General features: G+C 63.4%; 5 protein-coding genes across 7 annotated transcripts; 4 read left to right on the top strand and 1 right to left on the bottom strand.

The window, feature by feature from the left end:
• The first annotated feature begins 8 nt into the window (after positions 1-8).
• On the top strand, positions 9-4,229 carry RNF224 (ring finger protein 224). Of its 2 annotated transcripts, none has more exons than XM_014553408.2 (2): positions 9-1,733; positions 2,017-4,229. In XM_014553408.2, exon 2 carries the CDS (start codon positions 2,018-2,020, stop codon positions 2,486-2,488), a length of 471 nt encoding a protein of 156 aa, XP_014408894.1. In that variant the 5' UTR covers positions 9-1,733; position 2,017; the 3' UTR covers positions 2,489-4,229. The 2 variants fall into 2 exon arrangements, with proteins under 2 accessions (XP_014408894.1, XP_032334898.1); XM_032479007.1 differs by having other exon boundaries at positions 9-706.
• On the top strand, positions 3,919-12,390 carry SLC34A3 (solute carrier family 34 member 3). 2 transcript variants are annotated; one of them, XM_032478999.1, is made up of 13 exons: positions 3,919-4,171; positions 4,825-4,948; positions 5,237-5,326; positions 5,704-5,832; positions 5,918-6,061; positions 6,135-6,246; positions 6,331-6,526; positions 6,705-6,794; positions 6,891-6,978; positions 7,092-7,259; positions 7,339-7,455; positions 7,530-7,654; positions 8,956-12,390. In XM_032478999.1, the coding sequence occupies exons 1-13, from the start codon at positions 4,064-4,066 to the stop codon at positions 9,418-9,420; spliced, it is 1,956 nt and encodes a 651-aa protein (XP_032334890.1). In that variant the 5' UTR covers positions 3,919-4,063; the 3' UTR covers positions 9,421-12,390. The 2 variants fall into 2 exon arrangements, with proteins under 2 accessions (XP_032334890.1, XP_032334891.1); XM_032479000.1 differs by lacking the exon at positions 5,704-5,832.
• A 998-nt stretch (positions 12,391-13,388) lies between these two features.
• TUBB4B (tubulin beta 4B class IVb) lies at positions 13,389-15,873 on the top strand. Its single transcript, XM_032479004.1, is given in 5 exon segments — positions 13,389-13,548; positions 13,824-13,932; positions 14,010-14,120; positions 14,655-15,298; positions 15,300-15,873. Coding segments are annotated over 5 exon segments (1,338 nt in total). The 5' UTR covers positions 13,389-13,491; the 3' UTR covers positions 15,717-15,873.
• Positions 15,866-19,804, bottom strand: FAM166A (family with sequence similarity 166 member A). Its single transcript, XM_006177839.2, has 7 exons — positions 18,935-19,804; positions 17,592-17,806; positions 17,250-17,512; positions 17,037-17,163; positions 16,719-16,813; positions 16,332-16,449; positions 15,866-15,954 (listed from the first exon to the last, which is right to left on the bottom strand). Exons 1-7 carry the CDS (start codon positions 18,988-18,990, stop codon positions 15,866-15,868), a joined length of 963 nt encoding a protein of 320 aa, XP_006177901.1. The 5' UTR covers positions 18,991-19,804.
• Positions 19,805-19,806: 2 nt separating this feature from the next.
• Positions 19,807-22,940, top strand: STPG3 (sperm-tail PG-rich repeat containing 3). Its single transcript, XM_032479006.1, has 5 exons — positions 19,807-21,320; positions 21,449-21,583; positions 21,691-21,779; positions 21,860-22,133; positions 22,231-22,940. The coding sequence occupies exons 1-5, from the start codon at positions 21,137-21,139 to the stop codon at positions 22,362-22,364; spliced, it is 816 nt and encodes a 271-aa protein (XP_032334897.1). The 5' UTR covers positions 19,807-21,136; the 3' UTR covers positions 22,365-22,940.
• The last annotated feature ends 477 nt before the right edge of the window (positions 22,941-23,417 follow it).

Here is a 23,417-nt window from a genome sequence, read left to right on the forward strand (position 1 = left end):
CTGAGAAAAGCTGGACAGGCCTGGGTTTGAGCTGCACTGCGTTCCCCGGGCCAAGGCTGAGCCTGGGAGACAGGTCAGTCAGTGGGTCAGACAGCAGAAGGATGCTGTGCGTGGTCCTGGGTGGGTAGAGCCCAGGAGAAGCCTCCAGGAAGAGGACCAGGGTGGCGGCCAAGTGGTGGGAGGGACCAGCACTGGCAGGTTTCTGGGAGGGGTGCCCAGGCGGCCAGCACCAAGCCCTGCCCACCTGTGAGTCACTGCCCTACCTCAGCTGGGCATTTTTCTGGTTTCCCTCAAAACATCCAGTTTCTGAACAACTGCTGTGTGTGACTCCCTGCTGTCCTGCCTTTGGGGCCCGGGCTTCCTGGCGGGGTGGGCGAGTGGGCAAAGATGTGGGACCAGACCCGCCTCCCACCTGTCCAAGCAGCGTAGCACAACTGTGTCAGGGGACGTGGGAGGAGCTGAGCAGCTCGGCACCGGGGTGAGGCGAGGATGCTGGTGTGGAGTGTGAGCGGTGGGGGGGCGGCTCTGGGCACCCTTACATTTTTGGGGCCAGGCGGAGAAAGCTGGAGGAGGAAGCTGAGCTGGCCTTGCAGGAAGGACTGGTCCTGGTGCTGGCCCTCCTCTGACCCCTGGTGACTGGCCACATGGCAGGACCGGTCTCAGGTGTGGGCAGACACATCAGTGGCCTGACTGCAAAGGGACACAGGTATGCCAGGATCCAAGCCCCTGCCCTATGGCTGGCCCCTACAAGAAGATTGCCCTACTCAGGCCAGCCACAAAAACCCATCTGACCAGTCCAGGAGGCTGGGGACAGACTGCTGGGGTGCTAGGAATAAAGAGAGGGCCCCTCTGACCCCTGGCCTTCCCTAGCCGGGCAGAGAGGGTCCTGGAGGTCCTGACCCCGTCCCAACCCCTCCCCACACACCCTATTATCCTGTGCACACAGTCCTTGTAACTGGACTGGCCCAGGGGCTTTGGCCAGGTGGATGCTAGGGGCAGGCAGCCTCTGATGGGGGCGTCCAGGGCTTCCTATGGTGCCCTCCCTCTCAGGGAGTTTCTGGGTGGTCTGTGTGTGTGTGAGCGGGGATCTCCACACCAGTGCCTGAAGGCCTCCTTGGAGCCTTGTGGGGCTGGCCACTGCCCCATAATGGGAACACAACAGGCCCAGCCCAGGCAGGGACAAAGGCACTGGGACAAGTCCACAGGGACATGCACAAAGTGATTGAGCCACGGAGCAGCAGGACCCCTCAGGGCGCTGAACTGGTGGGAGTCCTGGCAGGCTTCCTGGAGAAAGTGATGCCTGAATTAAGAGCTTGAACTGAAAGACAAAAAGCTCTCCCATTGTTGGGGGTAGGGGTTAATGGGACACGAGTGAGCATGAGTGCGCGGGTTTTGGACAAGGTGAGAAAATGGGCAGTGTTGAGGGGCGACACTGAGGCCTGGGTGAGGGGTTAGTGGAGCGGGGTCTGAGCGTAGACGGGCGGGGCGGTTGGAATAGGGGGCACCTTATCTCCTGCTGAGTTGGTGGTGCCGATGGATCTAGTTGCAAGCTCTTTGTGGCTGAAAGGGGAGCCCATGTCTGCCCGCAGCCACCACCTGCCTCCCTGCTGACTGGTCTGTGCTCAACCAGTAACGCGAGCCCCAAGGAGGGAGCCGCAGGGCACCCTGGGTCCCCTCCACCCCACCCTGGCCACCCTCTGGCTGGGCATAGGCACCCAGCAGAGCGGATGCAGGTAAGAGAGGCCTGGGGCTCAGGCAGGCTGGGGTGGGTGGGTGGGGGCCGGAGATGGTGCGAACAGCAGGCCAGGATGCTGCCCAGCCAGCAGCCACGGGAACCCAGGCTGCACCCAGACCCTGGCGTCTGCTAGCCCCAGTGGCCACCACTCAGCCTCCAGGTCTGTGGAGGCCTGGGCTCCTGTCCTCTAGGGTGAGCTCCCGGTGCTGAGGCCCAAACCATGTAGGGCACTTGCAGAGGCAGGGAGGGGGAACTGCATCTCTCCTGCATGCCTCCCCCAGGATGCTGCAGCCAGAGGGTCCCTGGGCCACTGAAGAGGGCACAGCCGCAGGGACCCCACGAGGTGACTGCATCATCTGCTACTCGGCCTATGACCTCGCTGGGCACCTGCCACGCCGCCTCTACTGTGGCCATACCTTCTGCCAGGCGTGTGTGCGGCGGCTTGACACGCCAGCCCACGAGCAGCGCTGGATCCCCTGCCCTCAGTGCCGCCAGAGCACGCCCACGCCCCGAGGAGGGGTGGCCATGCTGGACCTCGACCTGGCCGCCTTCCTGGCCGTCAAGGCGGAGTGGGAGCCGTCTCGCGTGGAACCCCAGCCACCCACACCCCTCAAAGGCAGCACTGCCATCACTCAGCAGCCGGCCGGGCTCTGCCCCAGCTTGGGCCCCCAGCCCCACTTCCCCCGGCCTAGATGCTGCTGCGGGAGCTGCAGCAGCCTCTGCTGGGCCCCCCTGGGCAGTCCTGAGGTCTGAGCTCCCAGCAGGGGAGCTGCTGCCTGCGCCAGGCCTGCCTCAGAACCTCTGACTGCGGCACGGGCAGCCGGGAGCAGCCTGGGAGCAGAGTGTCCTGGGTGCCACCCCTCGGGGGCCACAGCCTAAGGCCTGTAGCTGTGCCCAGAGTACCAGGAGACTCTGCAGAGGCTGGAATCCCAGCCAGGATTCCCAGGCCCCTGTGTGCAGCAGAGGGTGGGGCACTGCCGTCAGAGTCTCGCCTGGACCAAATGCAGAGCATGGCTCCTGAAAGGATCTGATGGCCAGTCCCTGGGGTCTGGGCTGCAGGTCGGAGGGCCGGGGCCCAGAAAAGGCTAGTCCTGGTCATGTTGGAGCAGTTTCCCTCCTCAACGAAATGTCCCAGAGGTGTGAGCTGGCAGCGGAGGGAGGGCCACTTCCTTCACCTCTGGCCTGTGAGGCAGCCCTGTGAAGTTCATTCACTCGGCTGAGCTCACTGAGCTCCCACCGTGTGCCGGACGCTGGTTCGGGAGGGTCGTCTGCAGGCACAGTCACCGCTGTAAAAGGTGTCCAAGGAGCTCCAGGCCCAGCGAGGTGGGGACAGGCCCGAGATGGCACTGCTCAGAGCTGCCACCCACCCCCACGCTGGGCTCTCGGCTTCCTTCTACCTCCCAGTGGCCACCATGCAGACCGTTCAAGAGGAGCAGAGCAGGTGCCGGAGACTACGGATGCAGACACCCACCAACCCGGCTGCAACAGCCCCGCCCCCACACAGGAAGGAGCTGTCACTCAGGAGCCCTGGGAGGGCTGCTGGGCTGGGCCAGGGCAGTGGGTGGCAGGATGGGAGACACGGAAAAGAGAATGTGCTGAGAGGACACTCAGAAACCTCCTTCCAGGGGTCAAAGTCCTCTGGGCACAGCGGTCGGTGGGCAGCCAGCAAGGTGTTTGGAAGACTAGGCCTGAGACGGGGGTGCCCAGCTCCAGCAGGGGCAGGAAGGGGACTGACCGCAATAGGGGGCATCCCACAAGCAAGAGGGCCAGTCAGGTGTCAGCCGGGGAGAGAACAGGTTGGGCCAAGCCTTCTGGTCCAGGTGGGGTCCGGCAGTGGGCTGGGCAGCAATGAGGCCTGGGGAGGGGCCTCGCCCTCCCACTGGCAGACAGAGGCACGGCACCCATGAATGTGACCCTTGCTGGCCACCACTGGGGATGAGCCTGTTGGGAGCTCTGCCAGGGCCAGCCCTGCCCAAACCCAGACCTGAACTGGATGACCTCCGGGGCTGGTGCCCTCCCGGGTCACATGGAAAGGCCCGCCCTCCCCACCCACTTGGTGCCATCTGACCGGGGCAGGAAGACCACAATAAGGTCTGCAAGGCTCAGGGCAGACTTCCTCAGGGGTCCCCAGGCCAGCATCCTGCCAGGCCTTGGCAGGCAGCATGCAGTGTCCAGTAGTACCACAGAGGCGTCTGCTTGTGGAGGTCCAGCAGGAAGGGCCAGTTGCTCAGCCCTGCAACACCCTGGGTGACAGCGGGACCTGGATGAGGCAGACACCTGGAGCTTCGATGGTACCCCTCGGGGGCCTCAGCTCCTGGGTAAACATTAATGGGGCTCAGTACACAGCGGGTCATGTGTGCGCCCAGCGGATCTTTGACCTGCAGCTGCTCCTACCCTGAGTCTCCTCCCCGAAGGTGCCCCTCACTACCCACACAGGTAGGAGCTTCTAGAGCCAGGGGGGCCCCTGGGGTCAGGGCTGGGTGACCTCCAGGCCCAGGGCTGCGGCTCCCCTCTGAGCCTCCAGGTGCTGAGGGTGAGAGACCAGCTTAGGGGCAGCAGGAGGGAGGGGGACCTGGGCCCCAGGGCCTGGGAGTCAAGGTAGGGGCTGGACGGGGGCTCCAGGTCCAGCAGGCTGAAGGGGGAGCCCTGAGGATTGGCTGGGGGCTCCTGAGCCCCTTGTCCTGCACCCATCAGCGGGCAAAGGGCCCTCACCAGGCAGAGACGTTGCCATCGGGTGTCAAATGCTAAAGCTTCTGCGGCAACCATCGGCAGTGGCCTCCGTGACCCTTGATAGGAGAGGCCCCCGGCTCCCAGCCACTTCCGGCCCACACCCCAGCACCCTGGGCTGCCCACCAGGCCTCCTTCCAGCCAGAACCAGCAGTAAATCTAGGGCTCCCTCACCTCTGCCCCCCTAAGCTGGACCAGGCCTGCCTGACAGCCACTTGAGGCAATGTAGCCATCCCCCTGTGGATGGAGAAAGGGGAAGGTCACCGAGGCCAACAGTGAGTGGGACAGGAGAACAGCAGTGAGGTACCCTAGAGCCTGGTGGGGAGGGGGAAGAGCTGTCTGACCTGCCCTTTCCCCAGCAGATCTGGACCTGGGCCTGGGTCTGTCCCTGCCTGAAATCCATGCCGAATTCCCTCACTGATGGCCAGGTCCCCACCCCTACTCTGGACACAGTTGGACTGGTGGACCGGAGTCTGGGAAATGCAGGTACCAGGAGCCCCAGAGTCCCCAGCTCGGCCTGCCTCCCTGCCCACTCACCTGGCCCCTAAACCATGGCTCTGGGTAAGCCGGGAGAGGGGCTCCAGCCTGTTTTCATGAGAGCCCATGGGGGCTCATGACAACTCCGGTCAGGGCCAGACCAGTTGGTGGACCCCTCTCCCCTTCCCGCTTCCTGCTTTGGTCCCTCATCCCAAGCCCCTATGCCGCAGTTCCCCCACCTGAAGGTCTCCAGGAAACAGCTAGGTCCCTGGCCCTCCCTGACCCCAACCCCTGCAGGGAACTCCGGTTCTGCCCCCATCTCGGAAGAGGGGGACACGGACCCCTGGGCCCTCCCTCAGCTGAAGGACACTGGCCAGTCCTGGAAAGGTAGGTCTGAAAATGCTGGGTAACTGGCCGAAAGAGGCTCTGACTTACCAGGGTCTGAGCAAGGAGAGGGTTCTTGGGAAGAAAGCAAGGAGGCGGTTTCCCCCACAGGCCATGGGAAACCCACCATGCAGACCACTGCAGGGGGACCTTGTCCCACAGCTCAACTGCCATGCCCCGCCCACTCTGCTCCTCTTCCTCCTGCTGCTGGCAGCCAGGCTTCTGGGAGGCCCTGAGGGGCTGTCGCTGGGCCACTCTCCCAAGGAACAGAGGAGGGGGACTCGGGCCCTATCCTGGGGGGCAGAGGAGCAAGGGACCTGGAGGGTGCTGGGGAGGGCAGGCTGGGATTGGTAGAGGACAGCCCTTCCCTGCGTCTTCAGAGCTCAGCGTGGCCGGCAGGGTGGTCCAGGCAGCCGTCAGCTTCCTCAAGGCATGTGGGCTCCTGGGCAGCCTCTACCTCTTCGTCTGCTCCCTGGACATCCTCAGCTCTGCCTTCCAGCTCCTGGGCAGTGAGTGGCCAGCCAGGCTGCTGGGGGCGGGCGGGGCAGGCAGCCAGCCCTCCCCAGCCTCAGTGCACCTCTCTCCCTGGTGCAGGCAAAGCAGCTGGAGACATCTTCAAGGACAACATGGTGCTGTCCAATCCCGTGGCTGGACTGGTCATCGGCGTGCTGGTCACGGTCCTCGTGCAGAGCTCCAGCACGTCCTCCTCCATCGTGGTCAGCATGGTGGCCTCCAAGCGTGAGTGCCCCCTCCCCTCCCGGGATGGTGGTGGCTGGGTGGGGTGTGGGAGGCTGACGTGGCACCCCCGCAGTGCTGACCGTCCGGGCATCTGTGCCCATCGTCATGGGCGTCAACGTGGGTACATCCATCACCAGCACTCTTGTCTCGATGGCACAGTCAGGGGACCGGGATGAGTTTCGGAGGTGAGTCGGGGGAAGGGCAGGGCCAGGGGCTGCAGGCGCGGCTGTGGCCGAGGCCTCCGACCGGGCCACTCCATGTGAACTCAGGGCCTTCGGTGGCTCCGCCGTGCACGGCATCTTCAACTGGCTGACGGTGCTGATCCTGCTGCCGCTGGAGGGCGCCATGGCCCCACTGGAGAGGCTCAGCGCGCTGGCCCTGGGCGCCACCAGCCTGCAGCCTGGGGGCCACGCCCCCGACATCCTCAAGGTGCTGACACAGCCACTCACACACCTCATCGTGCAGGTGAGCCCGGTTGCTGCTCTGGGCAGGGCCCACGTGCCCAGGCACGTGGGGGATGGAGGCGTTGCCTGGGCCCTGCTTTGGGCGGGGGTCGAGCGCGCACAGCGGGCTGGGCTGCGGGCATCTGAGCTTCAGGTGAGTCCTGAGGACCCAAGGCCAGGTAGACGCCTCTGTCCCCCAGCTGGACCCTGATGTGATTACCGGCAGCGCCACAGGCAACGCCACCAACAGCAGCCTCATTAAGCGATGGTGCCGCACCAGGGGGCAGACGGTGAGGTGCCTTTGACCCCCCACCTCCGACCCGCTCAATCAGCCAGGCCTGGCCACTCTGAGCCCGCCCTGAGCCCAACGTCCGTCGTCTTCCCAGACTGTGGGGAACAGCAGCCACTGCAGAGCGGCCGCTTTCAGCCCCTGCGCAGAGAGGAACAGCTCTGCCGCCGACGAGCGGCTGCCCTGTGAGGCCTGGTGCCCGCCCCCCGCCCCGCCCGCCCCGCCCCGCCCCACCCCGCCCCAGCCCCGCCCCGCCCCGCGCGCCGGCCGCCGCTCACCCACCCGGCCCTGCCCCCAGGCCACCACCTGTTCGTGGGCGCCGCGCTCACGGACCTGGCCGTGGGCTTCATCCTGCTGGCCGCCTCCCTGCTCGTGCTCTGCACCTGCCTCGTCCTTATCGTCAAGCTGCTCAACTCCGTGCTGCGCGGGCGTGTCGCCCAGGCCGTGAGGACGGTCGTCAACGCTGGTGCGCCGGGGCTCAAAGCCGGGCGGGCAGGAGCGGGGCCGAGGAGGCCGGGCTGCGGGTGACTGGCTCCTCTCCCCAGACTTCCCCTTCCCGTTCAGCTGGCTCGGCGGCTACATGGCCATCCTCGTGGGTGCCGGCCTGACCTTCGTGCTGCAGAGCAGCAGCGTCTTCACGGCCGCCATCGTGCCGCTTATGGGTGAGCGCGCGGGCGGGCGGCGCCTGGCCCTGGGGGCGGGGGTCCGGGGCCCGATGTGACCCCGGCTCCTCCAGGGCTCGGGGTGATCAGCCTGGAGCGTGCGTACCCCCTCCTCCTGGGCTCTAACATCGGCACCACCACCACGGCCCTGCTGGCCGCCCTGGCCAGCCCTGCGGACATGCTGCTCAGCGCCGTCCAGGTACCGGCCCCCTCACCCCGGCCATTCCCCCGGCCCCTCCCACTCCCAACAGAGGCCTGGGGCTTCCCCGCAGGTTCAGTTCTCTCCTGTCCAGCCCTGTGCTCTGGGGGTGGAAGGCCTGCCTTGGGGTCTCAGGCTCAAACTCTTCTGGGACCCACCACTGGCTGCCCACTTAAACCTCCTCAGACCCCAGGGGACCCGTGGGCATCTCTGGGGACCCCAGACCATCTCCTCTTCCTCTGCAACTTAAACATGTCCACGATAGTGTAGTCCCGGGCTGCCTTCTCCCCCCTTGCTCTCTGGCAGCTCCTCCCCAGCTTCTCCCCCAAGGACCACTGCGTACTCCCGGCTGTGTTCCTTTGAGGCCCTCTGTTCCTGGGGGCCCTCCAGCCCCTCTGTGCCACCACCTTCAGGATGCTCCCACCCTCATTGGCCTTAACCCAACAGATCCCTACCTGGACCGCTCATCCTCCTCCTGGGAGGGACCGCCCCACCTATGCTGGGCACTCCAGAAACCCTGGCGGCATCACAATCCTGCCTCTAGGACACCCCCCTCTAGCCCCCAACTCTGCACCAGCCCCACATAGTCCTGCTCATTCTTTCCAAATCACTCCCTCGGTGGGTGGTCCACTGCTCTGACTCGAACTTCCCCCATCCACTGCCTCTGCCCTGGTACCCAAACAGGTGCAGCTCCTGACAACCTGGATCTCTCTGGGCTGCTGCCCACGGGAGAAGCCCCAGCCCTTCCCAACTCCCACTGACTCTTCTGCCTTGGCTCTGCCTCTGTCTGTTCAGAAGCTCCCAGTGCAGGGCCCTGCTCCACCCCCTCCAGGAAGCCCTCCAGACTGCACCCACCACATGGACTCCACGCCTTCTCTGGCAACCCCTGGCAGGAGATGTGTTCCCTCCATGTGTGGCCCTGCAACTCCTCCCCACAGGAGCCAGGACAGAGCCCGGGGCTGGGTAGCCAAGCCCACTCCGGGATGAGAATGAGCAGGGTGGCTGTGGACAAGGCATTGACAGCTGAGCCAGCTCAGGGGAAAGTCAAATCCACGGGGTCATAAGTGATGTACTTACCTCATGGAGACTGACACACACGGCTCCCCACCCTCAAGTGTGTAGGGGCTGCGGGAGGAGCATGCCCACCACACGTGGCCAGAATCTGCCCTCCTGGGTGGCTGTCCTGGTGAACAAGCAGGAACCCAGACAGACTCTGGACTTAGCTCCCTTTCTGCCAGGAAGGGGGGGCCCGGCACCCTGGGCCCAGACTCCTGACCTCTGCCTGCCCTCCCACCCTCCAGGTGGCACTCATCCACTTCTTCTTCAACCTGGCTGGCATCCTGTTGTGGTACATGGTGCCCATCCTGCGGCTGCCCATCCCGCTGGCCAAGAGCTTCGGGGACCTGACCGCCCGCTACCGCTGGGTGGCCGTCGCCTACCTGCTGCTGAGCTTCTTGCTGCTGCCACTGGCCGCCTTCGGGCTCTCCCTGGCAGGGGGCACAGTGCTGGCCGCAGTTGGGGGGCCTCTGGTGGTGCTGGTGCTCCTCGTCATCCTGGTCACCATCCTGCAGCAACGCCGGCCAGCCTGGCTGCCCCGATGCCTGCGCTCCTGGGCCTGGCTGCCCCTCTGGCTCCATTCTCTGGAGCCGTGGGACCGCCTGGTCAGCCACTGCTGCCCCTGCAAGGCCTGCAGCCCCCCTGAGGCCACGGCCAAGGAGGCCCACTGCTACGAGAACCCTGAGATCCTGGCCTCCCAGCAGTTGTGAGGGGTGGGCACCCTTCACTCAGCTGACCTCTGGGTGCCCTGGGTGATCCCAGTCACTGTGGACTTGTGAGTCGCCTGGATCACCCTCTTTGCAAATAAACAAGGCAGCACCCAGGTGTGGGTGGTCTTCCCTTCCATAACCCAGGGCTAGTCAGGGCCACCCGTGCCCTCCTGCCTCTGCAGGGAGCTGGGGTGAGGCCGCACCCATGCTGACCCCTAGTGGGCACGTGGTGAGGGCGTTGAGCCCAGGAGGGAGCTGGCCGCCCCTGGAGTTGCGGGTACACAGCTGACCCTGAAGCCCCAAGCTGTAACTCTGATCTTCTCAGCGGCCACCAGGGACAGAAGGCCCTAAGCAGCGGACTTGCCACAGCAAGAAGCTGGGGGTCCAGGGAGTCTGGAGGTGGCCGGGGCTTTTCCTGTGGGTGTAGGAAGGAAAGGTGGCTGGCTTCCACCCACCGCCACCCCAAGGTCGCGTGGGCAGCTTCTGTGTGGTCCCGCGCCACTGTCAGCAGCCTGCCTGGAGGAAGTCATGTGGCTGCAGCGGGGCCAGAGTCCTGCAGGTGCGTGGGGGATTGGGGGAGGGGACGGGTAACAGCCTGCTGGAACCAAGGCGCCCTACTCCTCCCCACCACCCTTCTACCTCCCTCTCTCTCCCCCTACAGGGCTGCAGAGCGCAGGGCTGTGGGGGTGGGGGGGATGGGGGCAAGCCAGCAAGCAGTTTCCGGGGTCCACCGGCCTGCAGGCCTGCAGCTGGCCGGCTGCCAGGGGCATCACCCTGCGGGCCTGGGCAAAGCAGGTGCTCAGTGTTCCCCACCCAGACCTAGCAGGAAGCCGGTCCTGCCAGAGACTCCTGGCAGCCCTCGCCCTAGAGGCCCTTACCTGTGTAAAACACTTCCACCGGGAGGCAAGCAAAGGACTCTGGTCCGCGTGCCCACCTGGCGGTGGCCTGCTTGGAGAGGGGGCCGCTCCCGGGCCCCGTTCCCCCCTCTCAGTGAGCTGGGTTTCCACACAGGAAGGCTTGTGTGACAGCCAGCTGGTAACCGGACACCTCTCCAGCCCAGGGCTGCCCACAACCCCAGCCCAACCCCACGGCACCCCGGGGACAGAAGCGCGTTCAACCTGCACCTCGAACTTGTGCACTGAGAGGGGTGCGCAGGCGCAGACCCGCAAGCACAGGGGCTGACCCCGCTCAGGGTCTGATTTGCCCCATGTCTTAGTTTGCTGGGGCCGCCAGGCACCTCCTTCCTGTCCAGGGATGCTGCCCTGATGGGGCACTTTCCTTCCCAGCCTCCCCCCCAGGTTTGCCTCGCCAGACCCAGTGGGGGAATGGGTGTGAACGGCCAGGAAGATGAGACCAGGGGACCCCAGAACCAGTTACTGCCCACGATCATGTTCTTTCACTTCTCGGGTTCTCTCAGCGCCCCCATGTCCCCCCACCCCTCTCAGTTTCCCCTACCCCAGCCCGCCAACAAGCTACTAAGTCTCCTGAACCTGAGGCACATTCTGGCCTCAGAAGGAGGTAGCCACCTGTTCTGAGAGCCACGAGGGGCCTCGTGGGAGGAAGACCCCTGGGGAAGGCTCATGTACCCCTTTTTGGCTTCCCCCCCACTTTTGTGACCTCAGGACGCTCCTGTGGTTCTGACATAAGCCTCACTCCCATGAAAGTTCCCTGAGGAGGGGCTGGGCCTGGCTACTTCCATGGGGACATATTGGGAGCTCCCCCTCTCCTCAGTGGGAAGGCGGGGAGAGGGGAAGAAAGTGCCCCATGCACCTCTCCTTCCGGGAGCGAGTGAGGCCGCCCACAAAGGCTGACTCCTGGGTCCTTTGAGGCCGCAAAGGACAGTCTGCCTGGCAGTAAGGCACCCTCCCGCTGGGACCATGGCCACCGGTAAACAGTGTCCTTGTGGATGCCTCCAGCAGCTGCAGGCTGGGGCGGGAGGGCCAGGTGCCCAGCACTCCCACTGCCCCAGCCCAGGCTTCCCTGTGTGTCTGGCCCTCTCTGCCTGGCATCCCACCAGGCCACAGACCCCCCTGCCCCACGCAGGTCCACCTTTCCACACTGTGTCACCACATAATCTCTATTTTGTTACTTGTAAAGTGGGGATGCCACAGGGAACTCCCAGCCCACCCATCACAGGAAGCAGAGGTCTTTTCCAGTGGGGGTCTCAGGCAGGAGTGGGAGGAGAAGAAGGAAGGCTTTGATACACATTTCAAAGACAACCTCACCAGGCTCGTGCCAGCTCCCTTGGAGAAAAGTCTGAGCTGCTCCTTCGCTCAGTGATTTGTGGATTTGTGACTAGACCATGCTACCAGGCCCAAGCCTCCCTGCTGCAGTGCCAGGGCCTTGCAGACTGCTGCTTGGGCAGCTGAGCTACTTTGCAGGGCACTGTGAGGACCCAGGGTGCCAGGCAGTGACCCTGCACATCCCACTTGCCATGGCCTGGGGCCTACCTTCCTGGAAGGGTGTAAGGGAGGGGGCTGGTACCCTAGGCCCTGCTGGGACCGACCAGCACTTCGAGGTGCTGACTCACCCTCTGGGTCAGTACTGCAATCCCCACAAGGCAGCTGCAGACCTTTCTGAGGGGACGTGAAGATGAATCTCTATGCCAGCATGTTGCTTGTCCCAAGGATTTCACCCACCCATTAGGTATACCGTACTACACTGTCCACCGCAGTCTGCCACGGTGCTGTGGTGTTATGGATTATATGGTGAAGCAGGGAACACGTCCTCTCCAGAGGGAAATAAATTGCCAAGCATTAGCCCCCACCCAACACCCTCGGGCTGTGTAGCAAAGGAAGGGTAAGAAGCTCACTGAGAAAGCCAGAATCTACATAAGCCCCAGTGGCCATGGCAAGGGAGACTGTCCAGGGCAGACCCAAGAGCATAATTCATTATTTTTAAGTTATTATGAAGATATACCAAAAATGTACTGTTTTTAAAATGATTGATTAAAGGTGTGACTACATGTAATTTAACTGTTTCTCCTTTACAAGTTCTCCCACTCCCCAAACTAAAATCAAGGAGAGGTAAAAGCATTTGTCCACCCAGGTGTCCTGATCCGTGGCTGCCCAGAGGGCTGGGCGCCGCCCTCGTTTCCACGCAGCTCTGTGCGCTCCTGGGGCCAAGGCACCAAGGTGATGGGCGCGGCGCCAGCGTCATCTCCACAACAAGCGGCTGCCGGGCAGGGCAGGGCCCTCGCCCAGCCCTGCCCTCCTCTCCCCACCCGCGCCCACCTCTCCCCTCCTCCACCCCCCTCCCCCGCTCGGAGGATAGGCCCCGCACGCTCCCTCACCTGCCCGCGACGGGAGCGGGCGTGCGGATCAAGGAGGGGAGCAGGGGGCAGCGAGGCTTCCGCCACCCTGCGGAGAGGGCCTCGACTCCACCGACACGCCCGCCCCGGCGCCGCCGCCCCTTGGCCCCTGAGCCCTGTGCGTTCCTGCTGTGAACGGCCCCGCACCCCTCCACGGCTCGGACACCCCGCAAAGTGCGCCGCGCAGCCCTCGAGAAGGCGCACGGCGGGGACCGGGTCTGCGCGCTCGCCCACGGGGAACGGCCCCGCCTGCCTTTCCCGGCCCTCGGGCCGGCCCTCCCTCCTCCGCTGCCCGGCCCCCGCCCGCGCCCAGAGCCTACGGCCCCGCCCGCGCGGGTCCCCAAGGCACTGCGGCGGTTACCAGGACGCTGGCCCCGCGCAGCCAATAGCACCAGCCTGTCGGCGTGCCCTCCGAAACCAGCCAATGAAAGGACAAATCAATCATTTGAAACACCCAATGGACAGAGCACCGCAAAGCGAGGGGGGATTTTGATTGGGAGAGCAAAGGCCGCGGCTGTCCAATCAAGAGCAAAAGGCTTCGGAAGGGCGGGCGTTAGGCGGTTCGATTGACAGGGCTGGAGCCAGTCAAACGAGGCCGCTTACCAGCCTCACTCTGGCAGCCCAATACGAGGGTGGCGGGGGCGGGCCCGGTGGGTATATAAGCACCGGCGGTGCGTCGGTTGTAGCACTCTGCGCGCCAGCTCGTAGGCCTTCGCCTCCGACTTTCTGCCTCCGCTGCCACCCACGCCGCCGCCGCCGCCATGAGGGAGATCGTGCACCTGCAGGCAGGCCAGTGCGGCAACCAGATCGGCGCCAAGGTGAGCGGGGGTGTCGGGGCCCGCGGGGTCCTCCGGGCGGGGCAGGTGGGCGGGCGGGCGGCGGGAAAGATGGCGGCAGTGAGCGGGCGGCGCCCCCGCATTGCGGCCCCGCACCGCGCCGCGGCCCGGGTCGGGGCGGGGGCGGCGGCGCGGGCCCGCGGGGATGGCCGGGCGGCGGCGGGGGAGGGGAGGGCCGCGCCGTCCGGGGCGGGGCCGGCTCCGGGCACCTCCGGTGTGACTCAGCCCCGGCCCCGGCCCGCCCGCGTCTCCCGCAGTTTTGGGAGGTGATCAGCGACGAGCATGGCATCGATCCTACCGGCACCTACCATGGGGACAGCGATCTGCAGCTGGAGCGGATCAACGTGTACTACAACGAGGCCACCGGTGAGACCCCCGCCCCTTCGCGCCCCCTGCCGCCCCGCGGCCCTCCCCTCGCTGACTGACGCTCTCCCGCTCTCCAGGTGGCAAGTACGTGCCCCGAGCTGTGCTCGTGGATCTGGAGCCCGGCACCATGGACTCTGTGCGCTCGGGGCCCTTCGGGCAGATTTTCAGGCCGGACAACTTCGTCTTCGGTGAGCCGCGGATGGGGATGGGTGGCGGCTTGATAGGACGACTCAAAGGTCAAGGGGTGCCAAGGTCGCCACCTTAAGGACCGCAGAGCCGAGGTCCTGATCCACTCTGTACCCCCTGTCCCCCCCCCCCCCCCCCGTCAGCAGCTATGCTCCAGGACGCTCTTCTCCCTTCTCGAGTCACTCAATCCCCTCGCCTAAAGCGGCTTTAGGGGGAAGGCCCAGCTGTCCGCACACAGGGGAGGAGCAGACAGATGTAATCTTCCTGCAGTGAAGGCCGAGTTGGAGCCGGTGGCAGCTCATCTGCTCTTGGGAATGGGCCGAGGCTTCCCAGGGGAGCCACTGGGCTGATGGTTCAGCTGTTTTAGCTTGACCGCTTGCTTTTTAGTGGGGTAGGATGCTGCCTTACCAGTTTGGGGGCCCGTCTGTTCTACTTGCAGGATGAGTTCTGTGTGTCACCTCACCTTGTTATTTGGCCTTTTTGGCACGGGTGACCGCATGCTCGGCCAAGGAGTGACCAGTTGCCCTCTTTTGCAGGTCAGAGTGGTGCCGGGAACAACTGGGCTAAGGGGCACTACACAGAAGGGGCGGAGCTTGTTGACTCCGTGCTGGATGTTGTGAGGAAGGAGGCGGAGAGCTGTGACTGCCTGCAGGGCTTCCAGCTGACCCACTCCCTGGGTGGGGGGACTGGGTCCGGGATGGGGACCCTCCTCATCAGCAAGATCCGAGAGGAGTACCCCGACCGCATCATGAACACCTTCAGCGTGGTGCCCTCACCCAAGGTGTCAGACACCGTGGTGGAGCCCTACAACGCCACCCTGTCAGTCCACCAACTCGTAGAAAACACAGATGAGACCTATTGCATAGATAACGAGGCCCTGTATGACATCTGCTTCCGCACCCTGAAGCTGACTACGCCTACCTACGGTGACCTCAACCACCTGGTGTCAGCCACCATGAGTGGGGTCACCACCTGCCTGCGCTTCCCGGGCCAGCTCAATGCTGACCTGCGAAAGCTGGCTGTCAACATGGTCCCTTTCCCCCGCCTGCATTTCTTCATGCCCGGCTTTGCCCCGCTGACCAGCCGGGGTAGCCAACAGTACCGGGCACTGACAGTGCCTGAGCTCACCCAGCAGATGTTCGATGCCAAGAACATGATGGCCGCCTGTGACCCGCGCCACTGGCCGCTACCTGACCGTGGCCGCCGTCTTCCGGGGCCGCATGTCCATGAAGGAGGTGGACGAGCAGATGCTGAACGTGCAGAACAAGAACAGCAGCTACTTCGTGGAGTGGATCCCCAACAACGTGAAGACAGCCGTGTGCGACATCCCGCCTCGGGGGCTCAAGATGTCCGCCACCTTCATTGGCAACAGCACAGCCATCCAGGAGCTGTTCAAGCGCATCTCCGAGCAGTTCACGGCCATGTTCCGGCGCAAGGCCTTCCTGCACTGGTACACGGGCGAGGGCATGGACGAGATGGAGTTCACTGAGGCCGAGAGCAACATGAACGACCTGGTGTCCGAGTACCAGCAGTACCAGGACGCCACGGCCGAGGAGGAGGGCGAGTTTGAGGAGGAGGCAGAGGAGGAGGTGGCCTAAAGCTGTCTGGTAGCCGGTAAAGTGTGGAAGCCGTGTGAACTCTTTATTCACTCACAACCTGTTCTCTGATAGCCTTGTCTCCTTGTGTGTGTATTTGTTCTTCCTGTCTTGACATCACATGCTGTACAGACACCACCATTAAAGCGTTTTCATAGTGTCTGGCGTCGCCTCTCCAGCTCCTTCTGATAGGCCCTGCGGGTGCTGTTGCCAAATGTCAGCGCGTAGTTGTCCTGCATGGCTGCGGGGGGTGGGGCCGCAGCTGAGCCAGGCTGCAGGGTGCTCAGGGGAGCGTGCGGGTGGCTGCTAAAGGGCTTAGCACAGCCTGTGAACATGCAGGTGCCTTGGGATTTGGAGCTGCCCCACGCACCTGCCTCCTGATGGCGGGCCCAGCCTGTGCACGGTAAACCTGGGGGGTCCCCACGGTCTGGAGGTGGCTGACCTCTGTCTAGGACTCAGTGTTAGGAGTAGTCCTACCCCAAGGGGACCCTGTGGTCACCTGGCTGGCCATGGACCTTTGATGCAGCATAGGTAAGGGGGCCCAGCCACCACCCCTCCCCGAAGTGGCCATCACCATGACCTTGTCTGGGTGGTGGATGAGAAGCCCACGGTACTCACATGGAATGAACCCCATGTAGAAAGGTATCAGGCCCTGGCTGCTGTAGACGGTGGTGCTGGGCCAGTGCATTCTGGGCAGCCTCTCCCCCAGGGCGCAGATGGGATTTCTGAACAGGAACTGGGGAAAGAGGCATGTGCTGCTGTGTGCTGCCTTTCCCAGCTGGTAACCAGTGAGTAGTGTTCTGGTGGGTGTAAGGAGTTGGGCTTGGTCAGAAGGATGGGGAGGGCAGTCTCTTTGGGCCTGGCAGAGCCACCCTTCCAGGGGGTTCCTCTGGAAAGCCTCCTGAGCTCTGTCTCTGTTCCTGCCCGCTCAGAGGCATGGAGACTGCCACGCAAGCTGGGCTGAACCCTGGGGAGCAGGCCCAGGGATGATGTCCACAAGCCTACCTGGTTCTTGTCGAATTCGTCCATAGCCTGTGTGACTCCATCACGGTAATTCATCCCCGTCACCCAGGCAAGCCGCGGGACAAAGCCAGCATATCCTGGGGGAGGAGGTGTTCAGGGTCCCGCCCTGTTGCCCGTCTTCCCCTGGGCACACGCACCTGCTTCCAGGGGTGTCAGGGAGCTCTGCCTGGACCCCTCTCCCTTCCCGAACGTTGCTGACTGAGGGAATGGGCCGCAGGAGCTCCCCTGGGGAGCTGGAAGGGCCTCCCAGCAGCCCTCCTCACTTGTTTTCCTGGTCCTGGCTGGGCCCCCGGCACCCACCTGATATGGCCTTGCGTTGGATCAGATTGGGGTGGTCCAGCTGGGGCAGCCTGTGGAACCTGCCCACGTCCAGTGTCTCCTCCTGGTGGGCTGGGGGTGGATACTCGTCCCTCCTGCAGTGGTAGAGCTGGAATGGGGAGGGGCAGGTCACCGCCCCAGCCCCACCTAGGCCTGGCTAGGGTGAGGCTCTATCTCAGTGCACCTCCCAATTACCTGGTACTGCCCGGGCGCCTCTTGGGCAGGAGTGGTGCTCTTCCAGCCCTCTTCCTCCAGTGCTAGCCGCAGGCCTGGGTGTCCAAAGTCTCTGGAGTCCCCCTTCCTGCCCGGCGGGCATGGCGGGTAGGGCGGGTAAGGCATGATGCCTGCAGGCAGTGGGACTTGCCTGGATACATTTTCTACCCCCAGTGACCCCTGGGCATCCACTTCATGGGGTGAGAACCGGCCCAGGATCTCAAAGTTCTTGTAGAGCTTCAGACCTGTACGGACAGGTTCGCCGTGAGCGAGTGGGCAGGAGGGCGGCCCGGGAGGGGCAGGGCCCGGGTGCGGGCGGCTTACCGGTGTAGTCGGGGACATAGGGCTCGGTCAGTTCACGGCAGGGCATCCAAGGCGGCTTGGACTTGCCGAAGTCCTCGATGAACTTGGGCTTGGCTGTGGGGGACAGCACGGAGCAGGGGCTCTTTCGCACACTGGGGTCCGTGAGCAGCCGTGCCGTGGTGCGCCCGTAGGTATTCCCCACCTGGTAGCGCAGCTGCGGATAGAAGCCCGCGTAGCTGTGGAGGGAGAGGGGGAGCAGGGCCCCTGGGAGCAGGTCCCTGGATCCAGTGTGCTGGCCAGAGCAAGATACTCGACCTCACCTGCAGAATGGGGGTCACAGTAGCACTTGCCTCCTGGGGCTCCTGAGGCTTGAACAGCAGCACACACTGAGCACCAGGAACGGGCCTGGCCCCCAGGAAGGGAGCCCAGCTGTCATCACCACTATTGGGGCGCCATCTCCCCAGCACCCAGCCATCTTCCAACAATGAGGGGCTTAAAGATGAGAGGATGGGCTGTTCTGCCCGCTCAAAGCATTGCAGGGATGGTGATAGGGTCTGAGTCTGGGGCTGAGGCACAAGGGGCTGACTGTACACGTGCTGGTCCCACCAGGGAGGCCTGGAGGGCATTTGGCCCAGAGGCAGAGGCTGGTGGGCGGGCTGCTGGTGGAAGTTGAGTGCATTAAGTATCAGGGCTAAGCCTGAGGGGCGGCCAGTGAGGGGGGGGGGTGGCACCCAAGGGGTGTGAATTGTTTTCTTTCTAAAAATGACTCAAGTGAGTGCAGGTCTGTCAGTTTGCGAGACTAGCAAGGCTGAGACGTGAAAGTAAGAGGCTCTTCGGTGTCACCTCCCCCAGGAGTTGGGCCCAGTTTCTTCCTGGCCTTTTCCTTTCACGTGGATCTGGGTGTGTGCCGGGGTGGGCACATGCTGTGGGCCAGGCCCACGCTGGATGTGAGGGACACCTAGCGACGCAGCCTGGCGCCTGTGCCGTCAGTTTACTGGGCGCTTATCTCGTCTTTAAAATGCAGGGCCCTCCACGACGCCAGAGCCCAGCATTGACAGCCAGACTCCTGCTGTCGGGCCGTCCCCAGTTTCTGCTCTTGACAGACAGCCTGGCTCCCTGGTACGGGCAGGAGAGGGGGCCTGGGCCCTTCACACCTGCTCCAGGCCCCGGCCTCGGCCTCACCCCCACTCACCGGCCTCCCAGGTCCACAGGCCGGCTCCTGCTCAAGCTCCCCACCTTCTGGTCTCAGCTCCCCGGAGACCAGCTCTGGGGCTCCCCTCACAGCCGGCCTTGAGCCTTTAGGCCCCAGCCCTGCTGCCCCATCCTTGGCGACCCCAGCCTTGCTCCAGCGTTCTGGGGCTTACCCAGGGATATAGTGAGGTTCTGGCGAGAAGAGGCTGTGTTTCTGCATGGCTGTCATCTTGCCTCAGCTCTGCCTTGGCTGGCTCCAGCCCCTCTCCTGCCCCGGCCTGTGCAGCTGGCTCCTCCCAGAGAGGAGTCCCCGTTGCCTGGCAACCATTGTGAAGAGGCCCTGCATTGTTGGGCAGCACCTGAGCCAGGCCCCTTCCTAAACCCTGTGAGCACTCCCATTTCACGGCTGGGACAGTGAGGCCCAGACAGGGCACAGGCTGGGGACATGGCACACTGAGGACCTACATCTTGGAAAATTAGAACTGTAGTTGCATCTGAGTCGGCCCTGCAAGGAAGCCAGGGGCAGGGCTGGGCCTGGAGCTCTGGACTCTTACTACCCATGGGAGGGCAAGAGCCAACTGGAAAACAGCCCTTGTCCCACCCTAAGCCCCTCCTCAGATGAGAGAACCTGGAAGCTTGGGAGGCACTGTCACAAGTCTCAGCAGTGAGGTTCCTGAGCTAGAGAGCTGCCGGGACCCTGTCCTGGAGGTCTTTCCCCTGGAGCTGGGCTCTATTTTCCATTTTAAACAAACTCTCGATTTTTCTTTCCATCTTCCTTCCTTCCTTCCTCCTTCCCTCCCTCCCTCCCTCTTTCTTTCTTTCTCCTTTTTTTTTTTTTTTTTTTTTTGTATAGGGAGGACCATAAAAACGAAGAAAAATGTCATAAAGGAAAAGATCAGCAGGTTCAAGTACACGTCAAAACACAGCTTAAACCACCCTGCACAGCAGATGACAGCCTGGGCAAAAAGTCTGCAACAAATGTTATGTGCAGATATGATATCAGTAGAAACAACCTTATAAAACAAACATATGAAAAATTAACACCCCAACAGGAAAATGCACATGTAGCGTGAAAGTCTTAAGGAAGAGCCCCGTCAGCGAACATACGGACAGAAGGCTGAGCCTCAGTCAAATAAACACTGATGAGGTGTGGATGTGGGCGATTTCTAATGCTCCATGCCAGCGTGAAAACCACCTGTAATTTGGGACTCAGGTCAAGTGCATCCAAGACCACACGTGCTTTGATCCACTGCTTCCACTCAACGTGTCCAGCCGAGGAGATGATCCACATTTAGCTGGAGACGGATGTGCGTGTCATCTAGGGAGAAATCCAGCTACTCATGTCCAGTGACAGGCTGGGAGCCCCTCACCCTGATAAAATGTGTGTTTCCTCAAACAAGTCTCTATCAGTCTGTCCATCCTGAGGCCAGACAGGTTCAGTGTGGATGGAAAGGTCTGGAGAAGAGACAGGGGTGCGAAGGATGAGACGTTCTTGGCCGGGCCCTGCCTGGGAGGGGCTGGCAGGCTGGTCAGTTCTGGAGGGCACCACGAGGGCCCCAGTGCCCAGGTGGACTCTCACTCGCTCAGCCTCGTTGTTCCTTTGCACTTCAGCCCTAGCAGCGCCAACTGTTGATGATGCCTCCCAGCCTCTGTGCCCCGAGAAGACAGGCCGCCACGCCTCCGCCATGCCTGGGCTGCCTCTGGGGTCAGCTCAGGCCACTCAGACCCACCCTCTGTTGGTTTGCTTTTTCCAGGGCTGGGTTTCCAGCAGGGGCTCCTCCTCCTCTGGGGAGTCTCCAGGGACTGCTCCACCAACCCCTCTCCCACCTTCTACTGGCCTTGCATGGCTAGGCATCCCACAGCACCTGCTGCCTTCTCCACCCCCTGCCAGGGCCTCAGTCCTCCCAGAAGCCCTAAGAGAGTGGACCCCAGCCCCCGAGGAGACCCAGTCCAGGAGTGGGGAAGGGCGAGGACAAGAATGGGGGAGGGGAAGAAAGGAGGCCAAGCCAGGGGTCACAGGGTCACGTTGGGGAGCCTCTGGCAAGGCTGATCCCAGGGCAACCCACCTGGGAGGTCAGGGGAGGGGCCCCGCCAGGGCTGGACAATGCTGCTCCCCCAGGCAACAGGGCGTTGGCAGGACCAGCCAGTGAGGTCACAGAGCCATGTGACATTTCTGGGGAAGGGAGCCAGAGACCCTGACAATGAATTTTGACCAGAAGTCTGTGAAATTCCTGGCAAATTTTTACATCAATGGAGGCAAACACTGGACCCACGGCCCCCTGAGGCAGAAGCCCCTTGTGCCTTCCCCGTAACTTCCCAGGGTGCTTGGTGGGCTGGGGGGTCAGCCCGAATGGGGTGGCCATCAGGCTGGGTGGATGGTGGCTGGCTGTCTCTCTTGCAGACCCAATGCTGCTGTGCTCTTGTCGGGCCTGGAGCAGGAGCCAGGGGCCACCTTGGATGAAATGCGTCCCCTAGGGATACAGGAATTCCCAGCAGGCCTCAGGATGCAAACAGGCCCCCTCCAGGATCCCATCTGCACCCAGAGCCTGAGGGAGCTGTGTGAGTGAGGGTTCCTGCTCCCCCAACCCCCCCCAACCCCCGACTGGTCTGGGGAGGCAGGCAAGGGTAGGCAGGGCTGGGGGGCTGCTCCCTAGGAGGACCCAGGCACAGAGCTTGCTTCCTGCCAGTGCTGGAGCGACGCCCCCCCATCATGATTGACCTGGACGTCCCTGGCCCCACCAAGTACCAGGTGCCAGATGCTTCAATCCGAGAGTCCTCCCCACACCCCCACTTCAGCATCGGCCGCAAGCACCCTACTCACGGTGCGTGTCCACTCCATGCGCCCTCCCCCACACCCCGCCCTGACCCCTCGCCCCAGGGGTGGCACCCTTGCCACCAGCCTCCCCTAGTGATGCTGTCCCCTCTGCAGAAGGCAGCAGCCGCAGGGCGTGGCAGATGGTGTGGTTCCAGAGCGAAAGCCCCTTCACGCTGAAAGCCAAGTTTAACCGAGAGGAAAAGGTTGGCGGCTGGCCTGGCAGGTCCTAGGGCGGCAGGGGCAGGTCCTCTGAGGGCGGGCCTGCGGCAACTTCTCCCTGCAGTGGCCATCACCCGCTGACTACCAGCAGCCAAGCCTGCATGCCTGCCGGGCCTCCAGCTTTGGGGGCCGCCCTGCCTCAAGGACACCCGAGGCCCGAGCCCACCTGAGGATGCTGCCCCAGCCCCCACTTCAGGCCCTTCTGCCAGCCCCGGCTGGCAAGACCGGCCCCAGCCCCAACACCTATGACATCCTGCCTGGGTGCCGCCTGAAGAGTCCATGCCCGCCAGCTTTCTCCATGAGCCGTTCACCGCTGCTTGCCTCCTGGGTCAGCTCCTGTAAGGAGGCAGGGGGCTGGGGTTCGATGGGGTCGGGCTGGGCCCTGGGAAAGCAGGGACCCGTGGCATGGCGGGCTCCCACCGTCTCTCTCTGCAGCGTGCACCCCTGGCCCGGCTGCCTACCATGTGGAGGACTGCTACAACTCACGCTTCCTCTCCGTGCCCGGAGTGCTCATCCAAGGCGTGCGAAGACCCAAGCGCCATGACACTGGCCCCTTCTGCGCCATATAGAGCCGCCACCCCAGTGATCACGAGACCCCTGCCTCCCTGGGGGCCTGATCAGGCCTTCCTCTGGAACTCAGTGTCCACAGCCTGGCCTTCTGACCCTCTGGGTACCCCCAACCCCCCTTCTGACCAGTTGACCCTTCTGTGGGCTGTGGATGAGGAAGCCCAGCCTGAAGCCCCCCACCTGCCCACCCCCTTGCTATGTAGGGATGCTGTTCGTTCTTCCGAATCACACTATATCTTGGCCACTGTCCCTTGCCCAGTGAGCTGTCCTGCTACTGACCTATCATGTCTGGCTTTCCTTGGCCACGGGTCTCCCTTAACTTCCCCTTCAGTGCCCTCTCTCTAGGGTGGCTGGGGTGGCAACCTGAGACTTCCTGGTCTGGGACAGGATGGGAGGGGCCTTGTGGGCAGTGCAGGACACTCTTACCTAGCCGTGCCACCCATGGGAGAGGCCTAGCTGCCAATCTACCCAACAGTCAGGCTGCTTGCTGATTCGAGGAACTGACTGTTGGGGTGGAGATGGGGGGGCGGGTGGACAGACTCCCTGAGTTGCCACCTTGAGGTCAACCTGCCCAGCCACGAGGTAGGGCCCAGAGGACCAGCTCATTAGGGCCTGGCCCCTCTTCTCCCAGCACTTGCCCAAAGACCCTGTGATTCATCCAGGGCCATACAGGCCAAGCTGCAGGCAGTTGACTCCCCGGGACTTTACCCACTGGGGCCTTGCCCCTGCCCACAGCAGCAGCCTTATCACCATTGACCTGCCCTCCCACCCAGGGGCTGGCCCCAAGACTGCCTCCATGCAGGGGCCTCCCCTGCAGCTTGTGGTGGCTCCTATCACTGCATCAAATTCTCCAGGCGTCCTCCCTGTGCCACCCCAGCCCCGGGCCAGGCCCCCTCCTCTGCCTCCTCTGCCAGAGCTCAACCCCTTCAAAAAGGACTGCAAGAGCTTTTCCCATGGTGTTGGCATCATCCCTTTCTGCAGGGAAGCCAGAGACAAGGGAGTCTAAGCGCCGTGCACCTGTGACCTCCTCTGGGGCTGAGCCAGCTGGGGGTTGA

Source organism: Camelus ferus, chromosome 4 (genome assembly GCF_009834535.1).
Source record: "Camelus ferus isolate YT-003-E chromosome 4, BCGSAC_Cfer_1.0, whole genome shotgun sequence".
Classification (NCBI taxonomy): Eukaryota; Metazoa; Chordata; class Mammalia; order Artiodactyla; family Camelidae; genus Camelus; species Camelus ferus.